The sequence below is a fragment of the Diplotaxodon limnothrissa genome, linkage group LG14, assembly GCF_057381915.1.
Source record: "Diplotaxodon limnothrissa isolate DT_005_m linkage group LG14, D_limnothrissa_male_GT1.1, whole genome shotgun sequence".
NCBI classification, from domain to species: Eukaryota; Metazoa; Chordata; class Actinopteri; order Cichliformes; family Cichlidae; genus Diplotaxodon; species Diplotaxodon limnothrissa.
In genome coordinates, this window is record NC_140609.1 from 26,155,675 (window position 1) to 26,171,092 (window position 15,418).

The 15,418-nt window shown below is 40.1% G+C and overlaps 1 protein-coding gene across 1 annotated transcript in view; it reads left to right on the top strand.

Moving 5' to 3' along the window:
- Positions 1-940: 940 nt before the first annotated feature.
- Positions 941-15,418, top strand: part of ift80 (intraflagellar transport 80 homolog (Chlamydomonas)) — a gene marked incomplete at its 5' end in the record, with an annotated part of 53,928 nt that continues 39,450 nt past the window's right edge. Inside the window, 6 exons of the mRNA XM_085370138.1 lie at positions 941-1,160; positions 2,966-3,076; positions 3,210-3,278; positions 12,329-12,438; positions 13,435-13,524; positions 13,604-13,741. Coding sequence (XP_085226264.1) covers positions 941-1,160; positions 2,966-3,076; positions 3,210-3,278; positions 12,329-12,438; positions 13,435-13,524; positions 13,604-13,741 — 738 coding nt within the window. The remainder of the gene's footprint in view (positions 1,161-2,965; positions 3,077-3,209; positions 3,279-12,328; positions 12,439-13,434; positions 13,525-13,603; positions 13,742-15,418) is intronic.

The window sequence follows — 15,418 nt, forward strand, 5'->3', positions numbered from 1 at the left end:
GAGGGAATATAGCTCGATAGATCAACTGTTAGTGTTGGTTGATCCCGATTCTAACGACTTGCATAAATACATTTATTTAACAGATGTCGTTTTTGAACTTAGAAATATTTCGAAATTTCCGTTGTCAAGGAAGTGGAGATGCAACTCTCGCGATAATTTGTTTTTCAAGCTGTTTTTGACCCAGATTAAATGGCTACCAAAATGCAGGTTTTATACGTTGGGGGCATAAATTGCTGATTGGTGATAGATAAGACTTTTGCGTATTCTAATAGCGCTTCATAGTAGAGTAAATTACACGCACGCTTTGCTGACACTCGCTTAGCACACTCGGCAACGAGAAAACGATGTCCATTTTAAACAAGAGAACAAGTTAACGTTAGCATTCAAGTCACAGACGAGACTCAGGGGATAACTGAGGACTTCCGTTAGCAACAGTAGCAGGTACCGTAGCAACAGCGGACGCTTGTTTGTTTCATCGTTACAGCTAACGGAGAATGCAAACGGCTGCTTTACATAGTTTACGGGTAAGCTGTATACACCCATGCTTCAGGTCTTCTGTACTATTATTTTTTGTGTTGGTTTGACAACAGTGTTATATAGAGAGCTTTAACATAACAGTTACGTTACTGTCTCTGACATTTTTCTGTTCGTTTAGTGATCAACAGAACGAACATCCACCATGAGACTGAAAACGTCGCTCCTAAAGGAATCCAAACATATCCTTTTTGTAGTTATGGAACACATGTAATTCTGTGACACAGTTCCAAAACTTTAAATCATAATTATTAGTGGTGCTATTTGAGGCAGTGGTAATATTTCCCATCATTGTGTTGCTCTAGCCTCTGTCCATTTTTCAGAAAACCCAATTTATTGCAGAGGTTACCACAAAAAGGGTTTTAGAATCAGTTCATTACTATAACTCCTTAACAGCTGATCACATAAAGAACTTGTGAGCTGCGTTGGCTGGACCACAGCAGATGAGCTGTACTCGTGCAGTGAGGATCATCAGATTCTCAAGTGGAACCTGCTGACCAGTGAGACCAGTCTGATTGTCAAACTGCCAGAGGAAATTTACCCTACTGACCTACACTGGTTCCCCAAAACTGTTGGTGTGAAGAAACAGGCCCAGGCTGAAATCTTTGTCCTTACCAGCACTGATGGCAAGTCTTTGTATTCTCTAAAATTTGACCAGAATGCTAAAGGGTTTATTTCAGAGTTCACTCATAAAATCAGTGGGAGTGGCTGTTTTTAGTCATATCTATGCATTTATTAGTTAAAGACATTCTCATGAAATAAATAAATTAAATTAAGTAACAGAATTGGCTATCTACAGGATGGCAATGTCTTCCTTAATTTTTGATATTTATTTTAGAAGACATAGGGACAATTCAAGAGTTGTTATTTATATTTAAGGGAAATAATCTCTACCAATTTGATACTTGTAGGATCCAGTAGAGTCCATCTGAATTCTTCTTTTTATGAAGCTTTCAGTATAAATCTAAAACTCTAAAACTCAATTTTTGTTTTGTAGGTTTCTAATACCGACCCTTGGTGACACAATTTGTGTGACATGAATCTGCCGTACATGTCTCTTCTTTGGCCTGTGTTAGATACAACACACAGAATATGGATGTACTGTTATGGCAAGGCAATGTGTGGTCACAACACTAATGGCAGTGTAGGGTTGCATAAACACACCCACAAACTGAAGCAGCAATTTTCTCTGGCAGACCAGAGACTAGTGAAAAGTGTTACGATCCATTTTGCAACTTTCCTCTGCTTCTTGTCTTGTTACGGTTAAAAATATTAGTATTGCAAAAGTTATTGGTTCTGCAATGGGAATAGAAACAGAGTTTTATTCATTTATTTTGACTTCACTGTTAACTTAAACACTGAAAGTTTTCTTTTGCTCCAGATTAAAGTTTTTAATCTGGATTCTTTGTTGGATTTCCTATTAGATTGTATAATATACTTGAAGAGAAAACAGTCCACCTGGGTTTTATTAGTTTTGAAGACTTGACATCTTTGGGATTTCCTAACCTTTTTTGATTAGTTGGCCTTCTTTTCCTTTTACAAGTTTATTTATGATTTTTTTTTAAATTTTTAAATTTAAATTTTTTTTTAAATGTATGATGCTAAGCAGTTTTAGCATTTTAAATTACAAGCACACATGGTATTGGAGTTTGTATAATATTTCATTCCTATTAAAAATATTTATATATATTATATTTTTTTATAAGAAATCTGAAAATGAGGCTTTCCAGATAACAGGCAAACAAACAATTAAGCATTTCCAATGTAGAATGTGGCTTTCTAGTGTGCTTTTCATTTAAGAGAGTCATTCAGCTGTACATGCCTGTTAAACTGACTACCTGCTGGATCAGTTACATCTACTTTTGTTGGGATGTCCAAATTTAGAAATGAGAGAGCACTGCAGCATGCTGATTTGCAGTTTTAGGTCACCAGAAATTACATAGAACATTCAGAATTTTTAATATGCACTGCCACAAAGTATATGGTAGGCTACCGTCTTCAATAACTCTCCATGGCTGATCACCCTTTCGTGTCTACCGCATAGAAAATTGCCCTAATTTACCCGACAGAAGCCTTTTTAGTTTCACTCATTTGCTTCAAACCAGAAGTTTGTAATTTACTTGACTGTAGAGAATATAAATTTGTCTGTATTTGTGTGTTAGGAGATGGATTGGTAGTTATTGTGTGTTTTGATTAAAATACGTATTTATTTATATATTTTTACTATTTTGTCTTGGCCAGTAAAACTTGTTTTCCGTTACACAGTAACTAGAATTCCACAGATTTATGAAACTTTACTGAGTGAATTACAACGCTCAGTTCTGTATTTGAGTTACAAACAACTGAAAACGCCTACATCACCCCAGGCCTAGTGTGTGGAATGGCTTTACACCATCTATGTGGGGGTTTTTTTTTTGTAAATTTGTTGCAGGAAAGTTCCACTTAACCTCAAAGATGGGTCGCATTGAGAAGAGTGTTGAGGCGCACAAAGGAGCTGTTTTGGCTGGAAGATGGAACTATGACGGGACTGCTCTTATCACTGGTAAAGATGACTAGGACTCATTTCCTCTGTTATCTGACAACTACTCATCTAATCAGCCTTTTTTCTTTTTAAATCAAAATGAGAATCTAATCAAGATGTCTTTATGGCCTATTCTGGTTGTTTTTCTAATTAGCTGGAGAAGATGGGCAGATTAAAATCTGGTCAAAAAGTGGGATGCTACGCTCGACACTAGCCAGCCAAGGTAAGGCTTAAAACCTTAATTTCACTGAAGCAGAACTGCAAATGTGTATCTAGTGCATGTGTAAAACTGCATACTTTTCATTTATTATTTAAGCGCTAACATGTTAATTAGCAAAGCAAAACGCAGATCAAACTGATCAGGAAAACAGTTGCATCTGTAAAATTTTTATAGTTAACAAAATGCCCAACTTTTCCTGATGTCTGAATTGGTCCGGCCTCACTTGAAAAAAGACTTTAATCTCAATCAGATTTTTACCTGAATAACAGATGATAATTAATAAAATTATTTGCATCTGGGAAAAATCTGATTTGTTGGAGGGAAAAAAGCAACGCTATACAGTTAGTTCCATATGGTTTTGGGCAATGGCACTTTTCTTTTTGCCATTTTGGCTCCATGCACCATCACAGTGGATTCCAAATCAATCAATAAACTTGTGAATGAGTTTAGAGAGCATGGACATTACTAAATGCTGTTTCTTCCCTTGAGATACACTGCAGACCTTTAGTACTGCCATCTTCAGTCCTGCTTGTTTTTGGGTCACTCTGTGGGTCAAACATGCTCTGTTGAGTTTAGATCAGGTGACAAACTTGGCCACTGAAGAATATCCTGTTTCGTTGCCTTTAGAAACTCTTGGGTACTGTTTGCAGTATGTTTCAGGTCATTTTCCCTTTGCACTGCAAAGTGCTGTCTAATTTGTTTTGGGTAATTTTGTTTTATCTGAGCAGACACTACATCCCTGCACACTTAACACCTCATTGTGGTACTTCTATCAGCAGTCGCATGATCTATAAAGACTAGAGACACAATTGCACTACCAGCCATACATGCCAATGCCATAACACTGCCTCCACCATGTTTGACATAATATGGTACATTTTGGATCATAAGCTGTTTCTCTCCTTCTCTGTACTTGACTAGGTCCATCAGCCTGGTAAAAGTTGATTTTGGTTTCATCTGTCCAAAGAATATTTCACAGAACTTTGTTTAGATGTTTTCTAGCAGTCTTATTTAGGCTTCTTGTTTTTGAGTGTAACCAGTGGTTTAAACTTTGTTGTAAACTCTCTGTATTTACATTTATAAAAAACTTCTCGTGATTTTAGACCTTGACAATGATACGGCAAAATTTTTGAGAGTATTGTTGACTTGAAGTTGAACTTATTGTGAAGGACAAGGTTTTTTGTTTATTTGCTTTTGTAACAAATGAAAGAATTTGCAATCTTTTCCTTTAGTTGTGTTCTGTAGTCTTTCAGCTGACCAGTGCATTACTTTTTTTTTTAAACTTTTTTTTAAGAAAATAACAGATTGTTGATTTGTCCAGTATTAAATTTTTGCTATTTGTCGAATAGATTTATTTAGATTTTTCAGTTCAATGATGGCCTCCCTCACATCCATCAACAGCTCTGTGGCCCTTACATGAAGGGTTCAAGTGAGTCCACCTCACTTGAGGTGAGGTGCAAACTATTTAGTTTGCATGATATAATAAGGGAGCAGACCTCACCTGGGTATGTCACTGCTTGTCAGTCAGTTGTCCATTTTCTTTTGAGCATCTGAAAATGAGGAATGATATTAAAAAAACTGCAATGCCCAAAGAGTTTATGCAGTAATTTCAATTTAATACATTTAATCATGTATTATCTTACAAAATACACTGTGGTGGTATACAGAGCTAAAATTACAAAAAAAAGTATAATTGTTCAAAACCTTATTGACCTAACTGTAGCCCTTCTCAGACATGAGATAGCTGTCATTGCTTGTGTAAACAGTGTTTTAAAGACATAAAGGGACTCCAGTAATATTATTATGTGTTATGTACAAGATTTGGCAGCAAAATAAGTAATATAAAATATAGTAGTTCAGAATGCGCATTAATGTGTAGAGCTCTTTTGATTTGGAAAAGCTTCTGCATTGATTCTGCTGTCGTTTGATGCTACAAGTATGCAATAATCTCAGAAGAAACAAGTGAAAACAGTAAACTAACTTTTAATCTTAGTCTCTTGCTTCTGTTAGAACTCAAGTTAATTCATCACTGACAAAACTTGTTAAGCTGACATGTCGCAGACTCTGTCCTCATCACATTTGTTAATGTGATTGCAGACTTGTTCCTTGTTGTGAGTGATACCAACAGATGTGGTCAAACATTTACATATACCCATCATGAGCATGAATGTCATAGTAATTTTGGTATTTTAATGATTTCTCTGAAATGTTCTTTTTCCAGGTGGGAGTCATTGTACAACATATGTGTTTATTGACTTAAAACAAAAGAATTGGGGAATTGGTTGCACAAGTTTGAACTAATGATGGATTTTCCCTCATCCATGCAGGGTTAAAAGTATACATTTAGGCTCAAATGTATAAATACACTCACTTAAATCTTTTACTGGTGATAAGTGGTACTGAAGGTTCTGCAATGTCTACAATATTAACCTCTCATTAGTTTTTATGATTGAATACACTTGGTAGTTTCTCTCTGCCAACATAAAGATAATTTGTTTAACAGCCCTCATTGCTTTGACCATTCCTCAGAATAATGGGAAAGTCTAAGAAAGTAAGTGAAGACTTAAGAAGGATAACTGTATATTTACACAAGTTGGGAAGGTTTCTTGGAGCCATCTCTAAACAACTGCAGAGTCCAAGATTATCAGTTCAACCAATTGTGTGGAAATGCAAGTTATTTGGATACATCACCACTTTGCCAAGGTCTGGAAAAAGATCAAAAATCATCCCCCTCAGATGATTGGAAATTGTTCAGGATGTTCAGGAGCAACCTAGGAACCACCAGGGTTCATCCTAACATGAACTCAAAACTGCTAGAACACCAGGGTCTCTGTCCACAGTGAATCAAGTTTTACGTTGCCATGGACTGACAAGTGACAAATAAGAAAAAAGCCCCTGCTCCAAAATCCACATCTTTAAACTCAACAGGAATTTTACAATACGGAAAATTGGTCAGACAGGATGAACAGTGTACGAACAATGTACAAACTGTCAAACATGGTGGTGGTAGCATCATGCTCTGGCGTTGTTTTGCTGTCAGTGCTACTGATACATTGCACAAAGTAGACTGAATAATGAAGAAGCAGAACTACCTCCAAGTTCTTCATGTCACCTCAGATAAACAGCTACACTTGGGAAGAATTGGCTCTTCCAACAGTACAATGATCACACACATCAAAACTGGTTTAGGAATGGATAAAGCAGGCTAACATTAGCTTCTGGAATTGCCTTTCTAAATCCTGGACCTCAACCATATTGAAAATTTGTGGACTATGTTCAAAAGCTGGATCCATGGCAGGAAACAAACCAATTTAAATGAACTTAAATTAACCCAATTTTTCAAAGAAGAGTGGTCAGCCAGAATTAGACCAGAAGCTTGTTAATGGCTACCAAAAGCATCTGGTTGAGGGCCAACTTGCTAAGGAACATTTAACAAAATCTTAGTGGTGGTATATAACCTCACCACAATGTGTAGTGCCTCATGTTTGATAGATTTTTAGAGTTTCTCCTCCAAGACCATCTTAGAGAGGCAGAGTTTCTCAGAATTAAAGGCACAGGTTTATCTGCAGAAAACTACATCTAAAAATTCTGTAACAAATTCAGAATTTTCAAGGTAAAATTGTGAAGAATGAATGAATTTGTCGTCATCTATAGTACATAATGAACATGATCTGCACCATCATCTCTGATATGGTAGCCCACTTTTTGTCCATCCAGACTCAATGGCTTAATTGTAGAAAGATATGGTTGGTAAACTGGGCTTTCTGCAATTGAAAGCATTTGGTTCATTATAAAATGCAACAAATGAAGTAGACTACAAAGAAAACCCAGGACTGCTGAACAGCTAGGATCCTGTATCAGACAAGAATGGGACAAGATTCCTCTCCCAAAAGTCCAGCAGCTGGTCTCCTCAGCTCCCACATGTTTATAGACTGCTGTTAAAGGGAAGATGGGATGTCAGACTGTGGAAAACATGCCTACCTATTTTTAGTGACTGTGTGGACAAATTAATAGAGAATTTACATTATAATACACTAACTACTCATGTTGCAAAGGTGACGGACTTCAAGCGGAGTTGAAAGAAGTGTGAAACCAGGATGCCTATTTGGCTCTGCTGTCCGTTTTCAAAACACAGTATAATCAAGGCTTAAGAAGATAATCATGCTTAGTACTGCCAAAAGTCCGTTTTCAGGTATAAGTAAAAAAAATAAATAATTAGAGGCACTATATATATATATATATATATATATATATATATATATATATATATATATATATATATATATATATATATATATATATATATATATAAAAAAAAAAGCAGCTGGATAGCGTAGTGGTTAGACTACACGCCTTTGGAGCAGAGGATCGCAAGTTCGATTCCTGCGTTGTTGGAATCCTACTACGCAAGTAACCCTGGCGGAAGGGGCTACATGAATAGGATGACGAGAAGCTGGAGAAATACCAAGGGCTCAGAGAAGAGCTCGAGAGGATGTGGAGGGTGAAGGTAACGGTGGTCCCCGTGGTAATCGGAGCACTAGGTGCGGTGACTCCCAAGCTAGGCGAGTGGCTCCAGCAGATCCCGGGAATAACATCGGAGATCTCTGTCCAGAAGAGCACAGTCCTGGGACTGCGCAGGACCCTCAAGCTCCCAGGCCTCTGGTAGAGGACCCGAGCTTGAAGGATAAAACCGCCCGCAGGGGCGTGCTGGGTGTTTTTGTTTTTTATATATATAATATATGTATATATTACATACAACATCTACAATACGGCAGCAGTGATCAGTGAGATGATTGGCTACAAGTTGAACAGCCACAAGGGGCAGTACCCTCCATGGAGAAGGAGGCTAGAGGGCAAGATCAAAGTAGCACGGAGGGAGGTTAGCCAACTAACGGAGTTGCAGAAAGGTACGACAAAGAAGGTGCATAAGAAATACAGCAAGCTGTCCATACCTGAGGCCTTGGAAACTGCCAAGCAAAGACTCATAGCCTTGGCCAGCCGCTTGAGGAGGTACACCAGAGAGATAGAAGGCAGGAGAATAAACCAGCTGTTCTCCACAGAACCAGCAAAGGTGTACTCTCGCAAAACACCAGCTACTGGTAGACAGAACAGTCAGCCGAGACTGCAAGACCAGACTGACCAACCTGTGCACTGCCTGGATTGATTACAAGAAGGCCTATGACTCAATGCCCCACAGCTGGATACTGGAATGCTTAGAATTGTACAAGATCAATGGGACCCTAAGAGCCTTCATCAGGAACTCAATGGGGATGTGGCGTACAACACTAGAGGCCAACTCCAAGCCCACAGCACAAGTCACCATCAAGTGCGGGATCTACCAAGGAGATGCTCTGTCCCCACTGCTGTTCTGCATAGGCCTGAACCCCCTCAGTGAGATCATTAACAAGACTGGCTACGGATACCGACTACGGAACGGAGCAGTTGTCAGCCACCTCCTGTACATGGATGACATCAAGCTGTATGCCAAGAGTGAACGAGACATCGATTCACTGATCCACACTACCAGGCTATACAGCAATGACATTGGAATGTCGTTCGGACTGGAGAAGTGTAGTCGGATGGTAACAAAGAGAGGGAAGTTAGTCAGAACTGAGGGGATTGAACTACCAGAAGGCAACATTGCAGACATAGAGGGCAGGTACAAGTACCTGGGGATCCCGCAGGCGAATGGGAACCATGAAGAGGCCGCTAGAAAAGCTGCAACCACCAAGTACCTGCAGAGGGTCAGGCAAGTCCTGAGGAGTCAGCTGAATGGTAAGAACAAGATCCGGGCCATCAACACGTACGCCCTGCCCGTGATCAGGTACCCTGCTGGGGTAATAGGCTGGCCAAAGGAGGAGATAGAAGCCACTGACATAAAGACAAGAAAGCTCCTTACCATGCATGGAGGGTTTCACCCCAAGTCCAGCACCCTGAGGCTGTACGCTAAGCGCAAGGAAGGGGGCCGGGGACTGGTGAGTGTCAGCACCACAGTCCAGGATGAGACAACGAACATCCAAGAATACATTGGGAAGATGGCCCCAACTGACCGAGTGCTCAGTGAATACCTCAGGCAGCAGAAACCCAAGAAAGAGGAGGGAGACGAGGAACCATCATGGAAGGACAGGCCCCTGCACGGTATGTACCACCGGCAGATAGAGGAGGTGGCTGATATCCAGAAATCCTACCAGTGGCTGGACAAAGCTGGACTGAAAGACAGCACAGAGGCACTAATCATGGCAGCACAAGAACAAGCTCTGAGCACAAGATCCATAGAGGCTGGGGTCTATCACACCAGGCAAGACCCCAGGTGCAGGCTGTGTAAAGATGCCCCAGAGACAATCCAGCACATAACAGCAGGGTGCAAGATGCTAGCAGGCAAGGCATACATGGAACGCCATAACCAAGTGACCGGCATAGTGTACAGGAACATCTGTGCCGAGTATAATCTGGAAGTCCCGAGGTCAAAATGGGAGATGCCCCCAAGGGTGGTGGAGAATGACCGAGCTAAGATCCTGTGGGACTTCCAGATAGAGACGGACAAAATGGTGGTGGCTAACCAACCGGACATAGTGGTGGTAGACAAACAGAAGAAGACGGCCGTAGTGATCGATGTAGCGGTTCCGAATGACAGCAATATCAGGAAGAAGGAACACAAGAAGCTGGAGAAATACCAAGGGCTCAGAGAAGAGCTCGAGAGGATGTGGAGGGTGAAGGTAACGGTGGTCCCCGTGGTAATCGGAGCACTAGGTGCGGTGACTCCCAAGCTAGGCGAGTGGCTCCAGCAGATCCCGGGAATAACATCGGCGATCTCTGTCCAGAAGAGCGCAGTCCTGGGAACAGCTAAGATAGGGCTTTGGAGCGTGATGTCACGGGGGTGGGCGTGGAAAGGATTTTGGCCCGATCCGCCATTTTGGGGGTCTAAGTAAGGAGCGAAAGCATAGCCATGGTTCGTACTTGCTGTGTGCTCGGCTGCAATGTTCGATCTTACGACCGGCACGGGAATAAGTTTCAATTGTCTTTTTATGCTTTCCCAACCTGGAAGCAACATGAAGGAGCTCATGTATCGGATATTACCAAACGAAGGCGTCTAGCCTGGATAGCAGCCGTGAGACGAGCTGATATCAAGTTCTGTTACGTCTCCAGATATCAGCTGGTGTGCTCAAGACATTTTCATTCCGGTAAGTTCTAAATATGTTCACATCACACTTTATAGCTGAATAATATTATCGTTGGTGGTCTCGGAAGTTATAGAAATTGCGATCAAACATCAAATGGAGTGACTTTGCAGACATATGTGCTATGTAAAGATTCGCAGGAGGAGACAGGGAGGACACAAATTGGCGTTAATAATTTGCCCGATTATCAATGTGTTAATTTGCATCTACTTTACAATTATGGGCACATAATATGATAACGATATTTTAGCAGTTTACTGATAAATGTATAACATTAATTATGGTGGGGGGTGGAAAATGGCTATTTCACTCGATGCACTCCAGCTGACTTACTTTGACGACGTACTCAAGAGTTTGGCGGCTTGAAAATAGCCAAATCTTGCACCCAGCCATTTGTAAATTGGATGTGCGCCTCCAGTGACTTGTAATTACGAAACTGGTTCGCTGTGTAAGCGCTTACTCCACAAACAAGATGCGTGAAGATATCGGGGTAGGACAGTGGCGGGAAGTCGTCTGGGTCTTTACTCCACTGCCGTATTTCATATGGGTCCAGATTTGCGATGCACTCTATTTTTTTTCAAATACCGCTGCTTCGCCTCTGGACGCAATCGGTCTCTATACCGTCCGTTTTCTTTTGAGCTGCTTTTAAACATGTTTCTTGTCGTCGTCGCCGTTCCAACAGTGAGTTTGTTTGGATCGTAGACCCCGAAAATGGCGCCGCGCTCCCACAATGCATTGCGGCGTGACGTCAACTCCAAAGCCCTATACTGCGCAGGACCCTCAAGCTCCCAGGCCTCTGGTAGAGGACCCGAGCTTGAAGGACAAACCGCCCGCAGGGGCGTGCTGGGTGTTTTTTATATATTTATTTATTTATTTATTTATTTAGAAGTGGAGTTTTACTAAAAGCCATAAAAATCTCAAGTAAGACTGATGCTAAAGTTCTTTCTTTAGCATTCAGATCTTACTTATTAATCACTGTGCAGTTGATGTCAGATGTAACTGTTTTGGGGGGTAAAAATTGGCTTCTTGGTGAAACTGATTGTATGCCACTCCTGAATGATGCTGTGTAAAACCTGGCTGGGGACTGGTGATTGAGCCCAGTATGTAGTAATGTTTTTTCTTAGTGTTTGGGGATTGAGCTGTACATTTGTGCAACACCTGGATTTAGTAGTATTTCTACAGATACACATGGCACCCAGATCACTGCAGGTGTTGATTCTCTTTTGTGGCTACAGCTTCACAAACACACACTCACACAAACTCTCTCTCACACATGCACATATATGCACAAATTACAGGAGCACACTGTTCTTTTTGGATACTATGACCCATTTTACGAGAGAGCTCTAGGAAGAGGTTGGAACAGAGTGAGAGCGAGGAAAAAGGAACTTGTCTGAACCCCTCTCATCGCCTTCGTCAGATTTGGATCATTTGGCATTTGTGAGAAACCCCATGCACCTGGAGTAGGGTTAAATGTCACCCCCCCCCCCCCCCCCCCCCCCCCCACACACACACACACACACACACACACACACACACACACACAGATTCACAGGCACAGCTCAACACACGCTCTTGCTCACAGAGACACACACTTGTGCTTATGCAGTAGAAGTTAGACTGATTTTCTCAGCTGGTTTTCTTGTAAGTGAAGCAAAGTGCTGTTACGTAGACTAAATGAGGTGAGATTTCTGATTGAGTATGATATCTTTTGAGAGGAGGAATTGGGTCTGCTTCATCCTCTAGCTATTGTTCACAGCAAATTCTGATTTGTAAATGAGAGAGGGCGCATTTGTACACAACTCTGTGCTCTTGGCTCATGATTAATAGAAGATTGCTGCTTTCTTCATCCTATGCTTTTGGATGTCTTTCCAGGATCTCCTGTATATTCTGTGGCCTGGGGTCCGGACTCGGACAGAATTCTCTACACTTCAGGAAGACAGCTAATTATCAAGCCTTTACAGCCCAGCGCCAAAATCATACAGGTAAACAAACTTTTTCTGAGTAAGCCGACAGACTAAACTCTCTCTGTTACTCACACATGTTGCTTGAGCGCAAATTCACACTTGGGGATATTCGTTTTCATTTTACTGACATTTACAAAGGCTTGTAGGATTTAGACATCAAAATATGCTATTTCATATGTATATGAAAACCAGTTCCAGACCATATGACCTCTCAGTATAGTATAGTTTGTAGTGAATTATTAACTTGAAATTATTATGTCAAACAGAAGCAAAATTGAGTTCTCCATTTAAATGAGTCAGCGAGGCCATTAATTTCATAAAAGACACTGAAACAAGAGAAGATTTTTTTCTCACCTCTGCTACACTATACTTAAAGGCTTATAAGAAAACTATTACTAAGCTATTACTGCACATAAATTCATATACAAGCACAATGTCCCAACTTTATTATCTCCCTCTGAGATCCCCTGAAGACCAACACAATGAACTAAACAAATGAACTCCCCTCCCCCCTCCCCCACAGACCCCCTAACATCATCCTCTTTGACCTTTGCAGTCCCTTATACAGACAGCAATACAGAATATCTACCTGTGTCTTCCTTGGGTACATGGAATAAGTAACCAGTGTACAAAAAATAAAATGTTTATACAGATTAGGAACAGAATGGTACATTAGGTCTGGTGAGATAAGGCTGGGAACAGGCTCTCTGTTCTGTGTTACACTGTAACACATAATGTTAAAAGTAAGCTCTCAGTTTGGCTAAGATGAAACAATTCATAAACTTGTAACTGTGGTCGTGACCAAAAAATAAATTCCATACGGGTGCTTATTCCAGCCAGCTTATTTTTATCCTCCTTTTGGACAAAGGAAAAGTATAGGAATTTGTTAGAGATCTCTTCAAACCAAAATGTTATGTGTTGATGACGTTATTATGTTTCTTAACCTAACTTTTTCTTTTTTCCCCCCATTCTTTCCATTACGTGTATGCTTTCTCTCTATCTTTCTCTCCCTAGTGGAAGGCTCATGATGGGGTCATTCTGAAGGTAGACTGGAATTCAGTCAATGACCTAATCCTGTCAGGTGGGGAAGATTGTAAATATAAGGTCAGTGGCTTTTTAGTATATTTGTTGATGTCTTAATAATTACTGAATACCTTTTTAAAACCATTTGCCTCTTCAACAGGTATGGGACAGCTTTGGACATCTGCTTCACTGCTCACTGTCTCATGACTACCCAGTCACATCTTTGTCCTGGGCTCCAGATGGAGAGGTGTTTGCTGTGGGCTCTTTCAACACCCTGCGGCTCTGTGATAAGACTGGAGTAAGTGAACCCATTATAACCTCCATGTATTTTTATATTTTAAATGTTGAACATAGTATAATGTAAATGGGATGTCTGGTATTAGCTATAGAAGTGAAATAGAGGTTAATAATAGACACAGTTTTGGCAAAAGGGTTCAAAACAGCAAATTTTCTTTGGTTGTTTTTTTTTTTTTTTTTTTCCACTTACTCAGGCTTTCATAAACATAATTTTGTCCCGGTGTATTTTAATATGCCTGGAATGACATAAAGTGAACTTAATTTGAGATTTCTGGCACCTCTTACACATTCATCATCGACTGTCTTACCCATGTATCCAACAAGAAGTGCTGGAGGTAGGGTATGGGCAGGACTACAGTCCGTCAGTGAACCACAATTTAGTTCAGTTCAATTCAGTTTTATTTATATAGCAACAAATCACAACATCAGTTGCCTTAAGGCGCTTTATATTGTCAGGTAAAGACCTTACAATTTCAACCTGATACATTAATTTACTAATATTTAATAATAAAAAAACTTGTGTAACATTTTTGCTTTTTTGAAAATAAAATGTGGAAGTTGATTTTTTTTTTTTTTCCCCACAGCCAGTAACTAGCTAATCTCAACACAACCCTGGCACACGAACACACTCAAATGACCACTCAGTCTAATCTAATCTTTTACACCTGACCAGGAACTGTTTTAATAAGGATGATAATCATTTGCCATATGTAATCTTTTTACAAAAAGTCTACCTAAGGTTGAATTTTCAGTAATACATGTCTCCTCTCTGGTTACACATGTAGTCAGTAAGTAAGTACACGCAGTCCTACAGGAAAAAAACAACAACTTTGTGGCAGTAATCTCATGAAAAAGTATATATATTGAGTAAAAAAAATCAAAGTATGTTAGCATGTGCTTAAGTTAATTCCAGGTTTTTGATCACTTTTTGAGGATATCATAAAATTCATCATTTTAAACGAACGACTTGTTCCTCAAAAACAATTTAACTATTACCTTTCAGTGACATACTCTAAAAGGGGGTTGTTCATGAAATCAGACTGACCTCAGTTATATGCAGCTGTTGCTGGAAAAAAAGAGCAGAAGCTGTACATCATCAGGGCCATGTACTTTCCACATATTTTTAGCTTTTTTGTGTACTTTTTCCTTTAGTTTATGTACATCTCCCCGTGTAGCATTTATTTGTAGTGTGTGAAGTCCTGTTCCTCGAAACATACAGTGTCTATAGCACAGTGTCAGCTTTTCCAATGCAGTATGGTTTACAGTGTGTAGCTCATTACAGGCCACGTGTTTTCTATACATCATTCATCTCTTTAAATCACATTAGGCTGCATGCCACATGTTCTTGTTACCTGGTGCTGATGGTAACTTCAGTAATGAGAAAGGAAATGAGAGAATGATGAATGGTAATTGTTGTTTCATTATTGCTGAACACTTGGCAGAGAGCAATATTACCAGTTCCCTCATGGGACGTTTAGGGCTTCTTTGAGTTTATGTTCAGATGTCACTGTACTGCTGCATCAGATCGCAGTAATCAAAACAAACAACCTAGGCTGGGATTTTTGTGTCCTGATCATCGGGCATTTCATGCTTCATTTTGATTTAATTAGGATCAAATGTCTTTCTTTTTTTTTCTTGGGGTACTAAATCATATGTGCTAGAGAGAGGTCGGGACCAA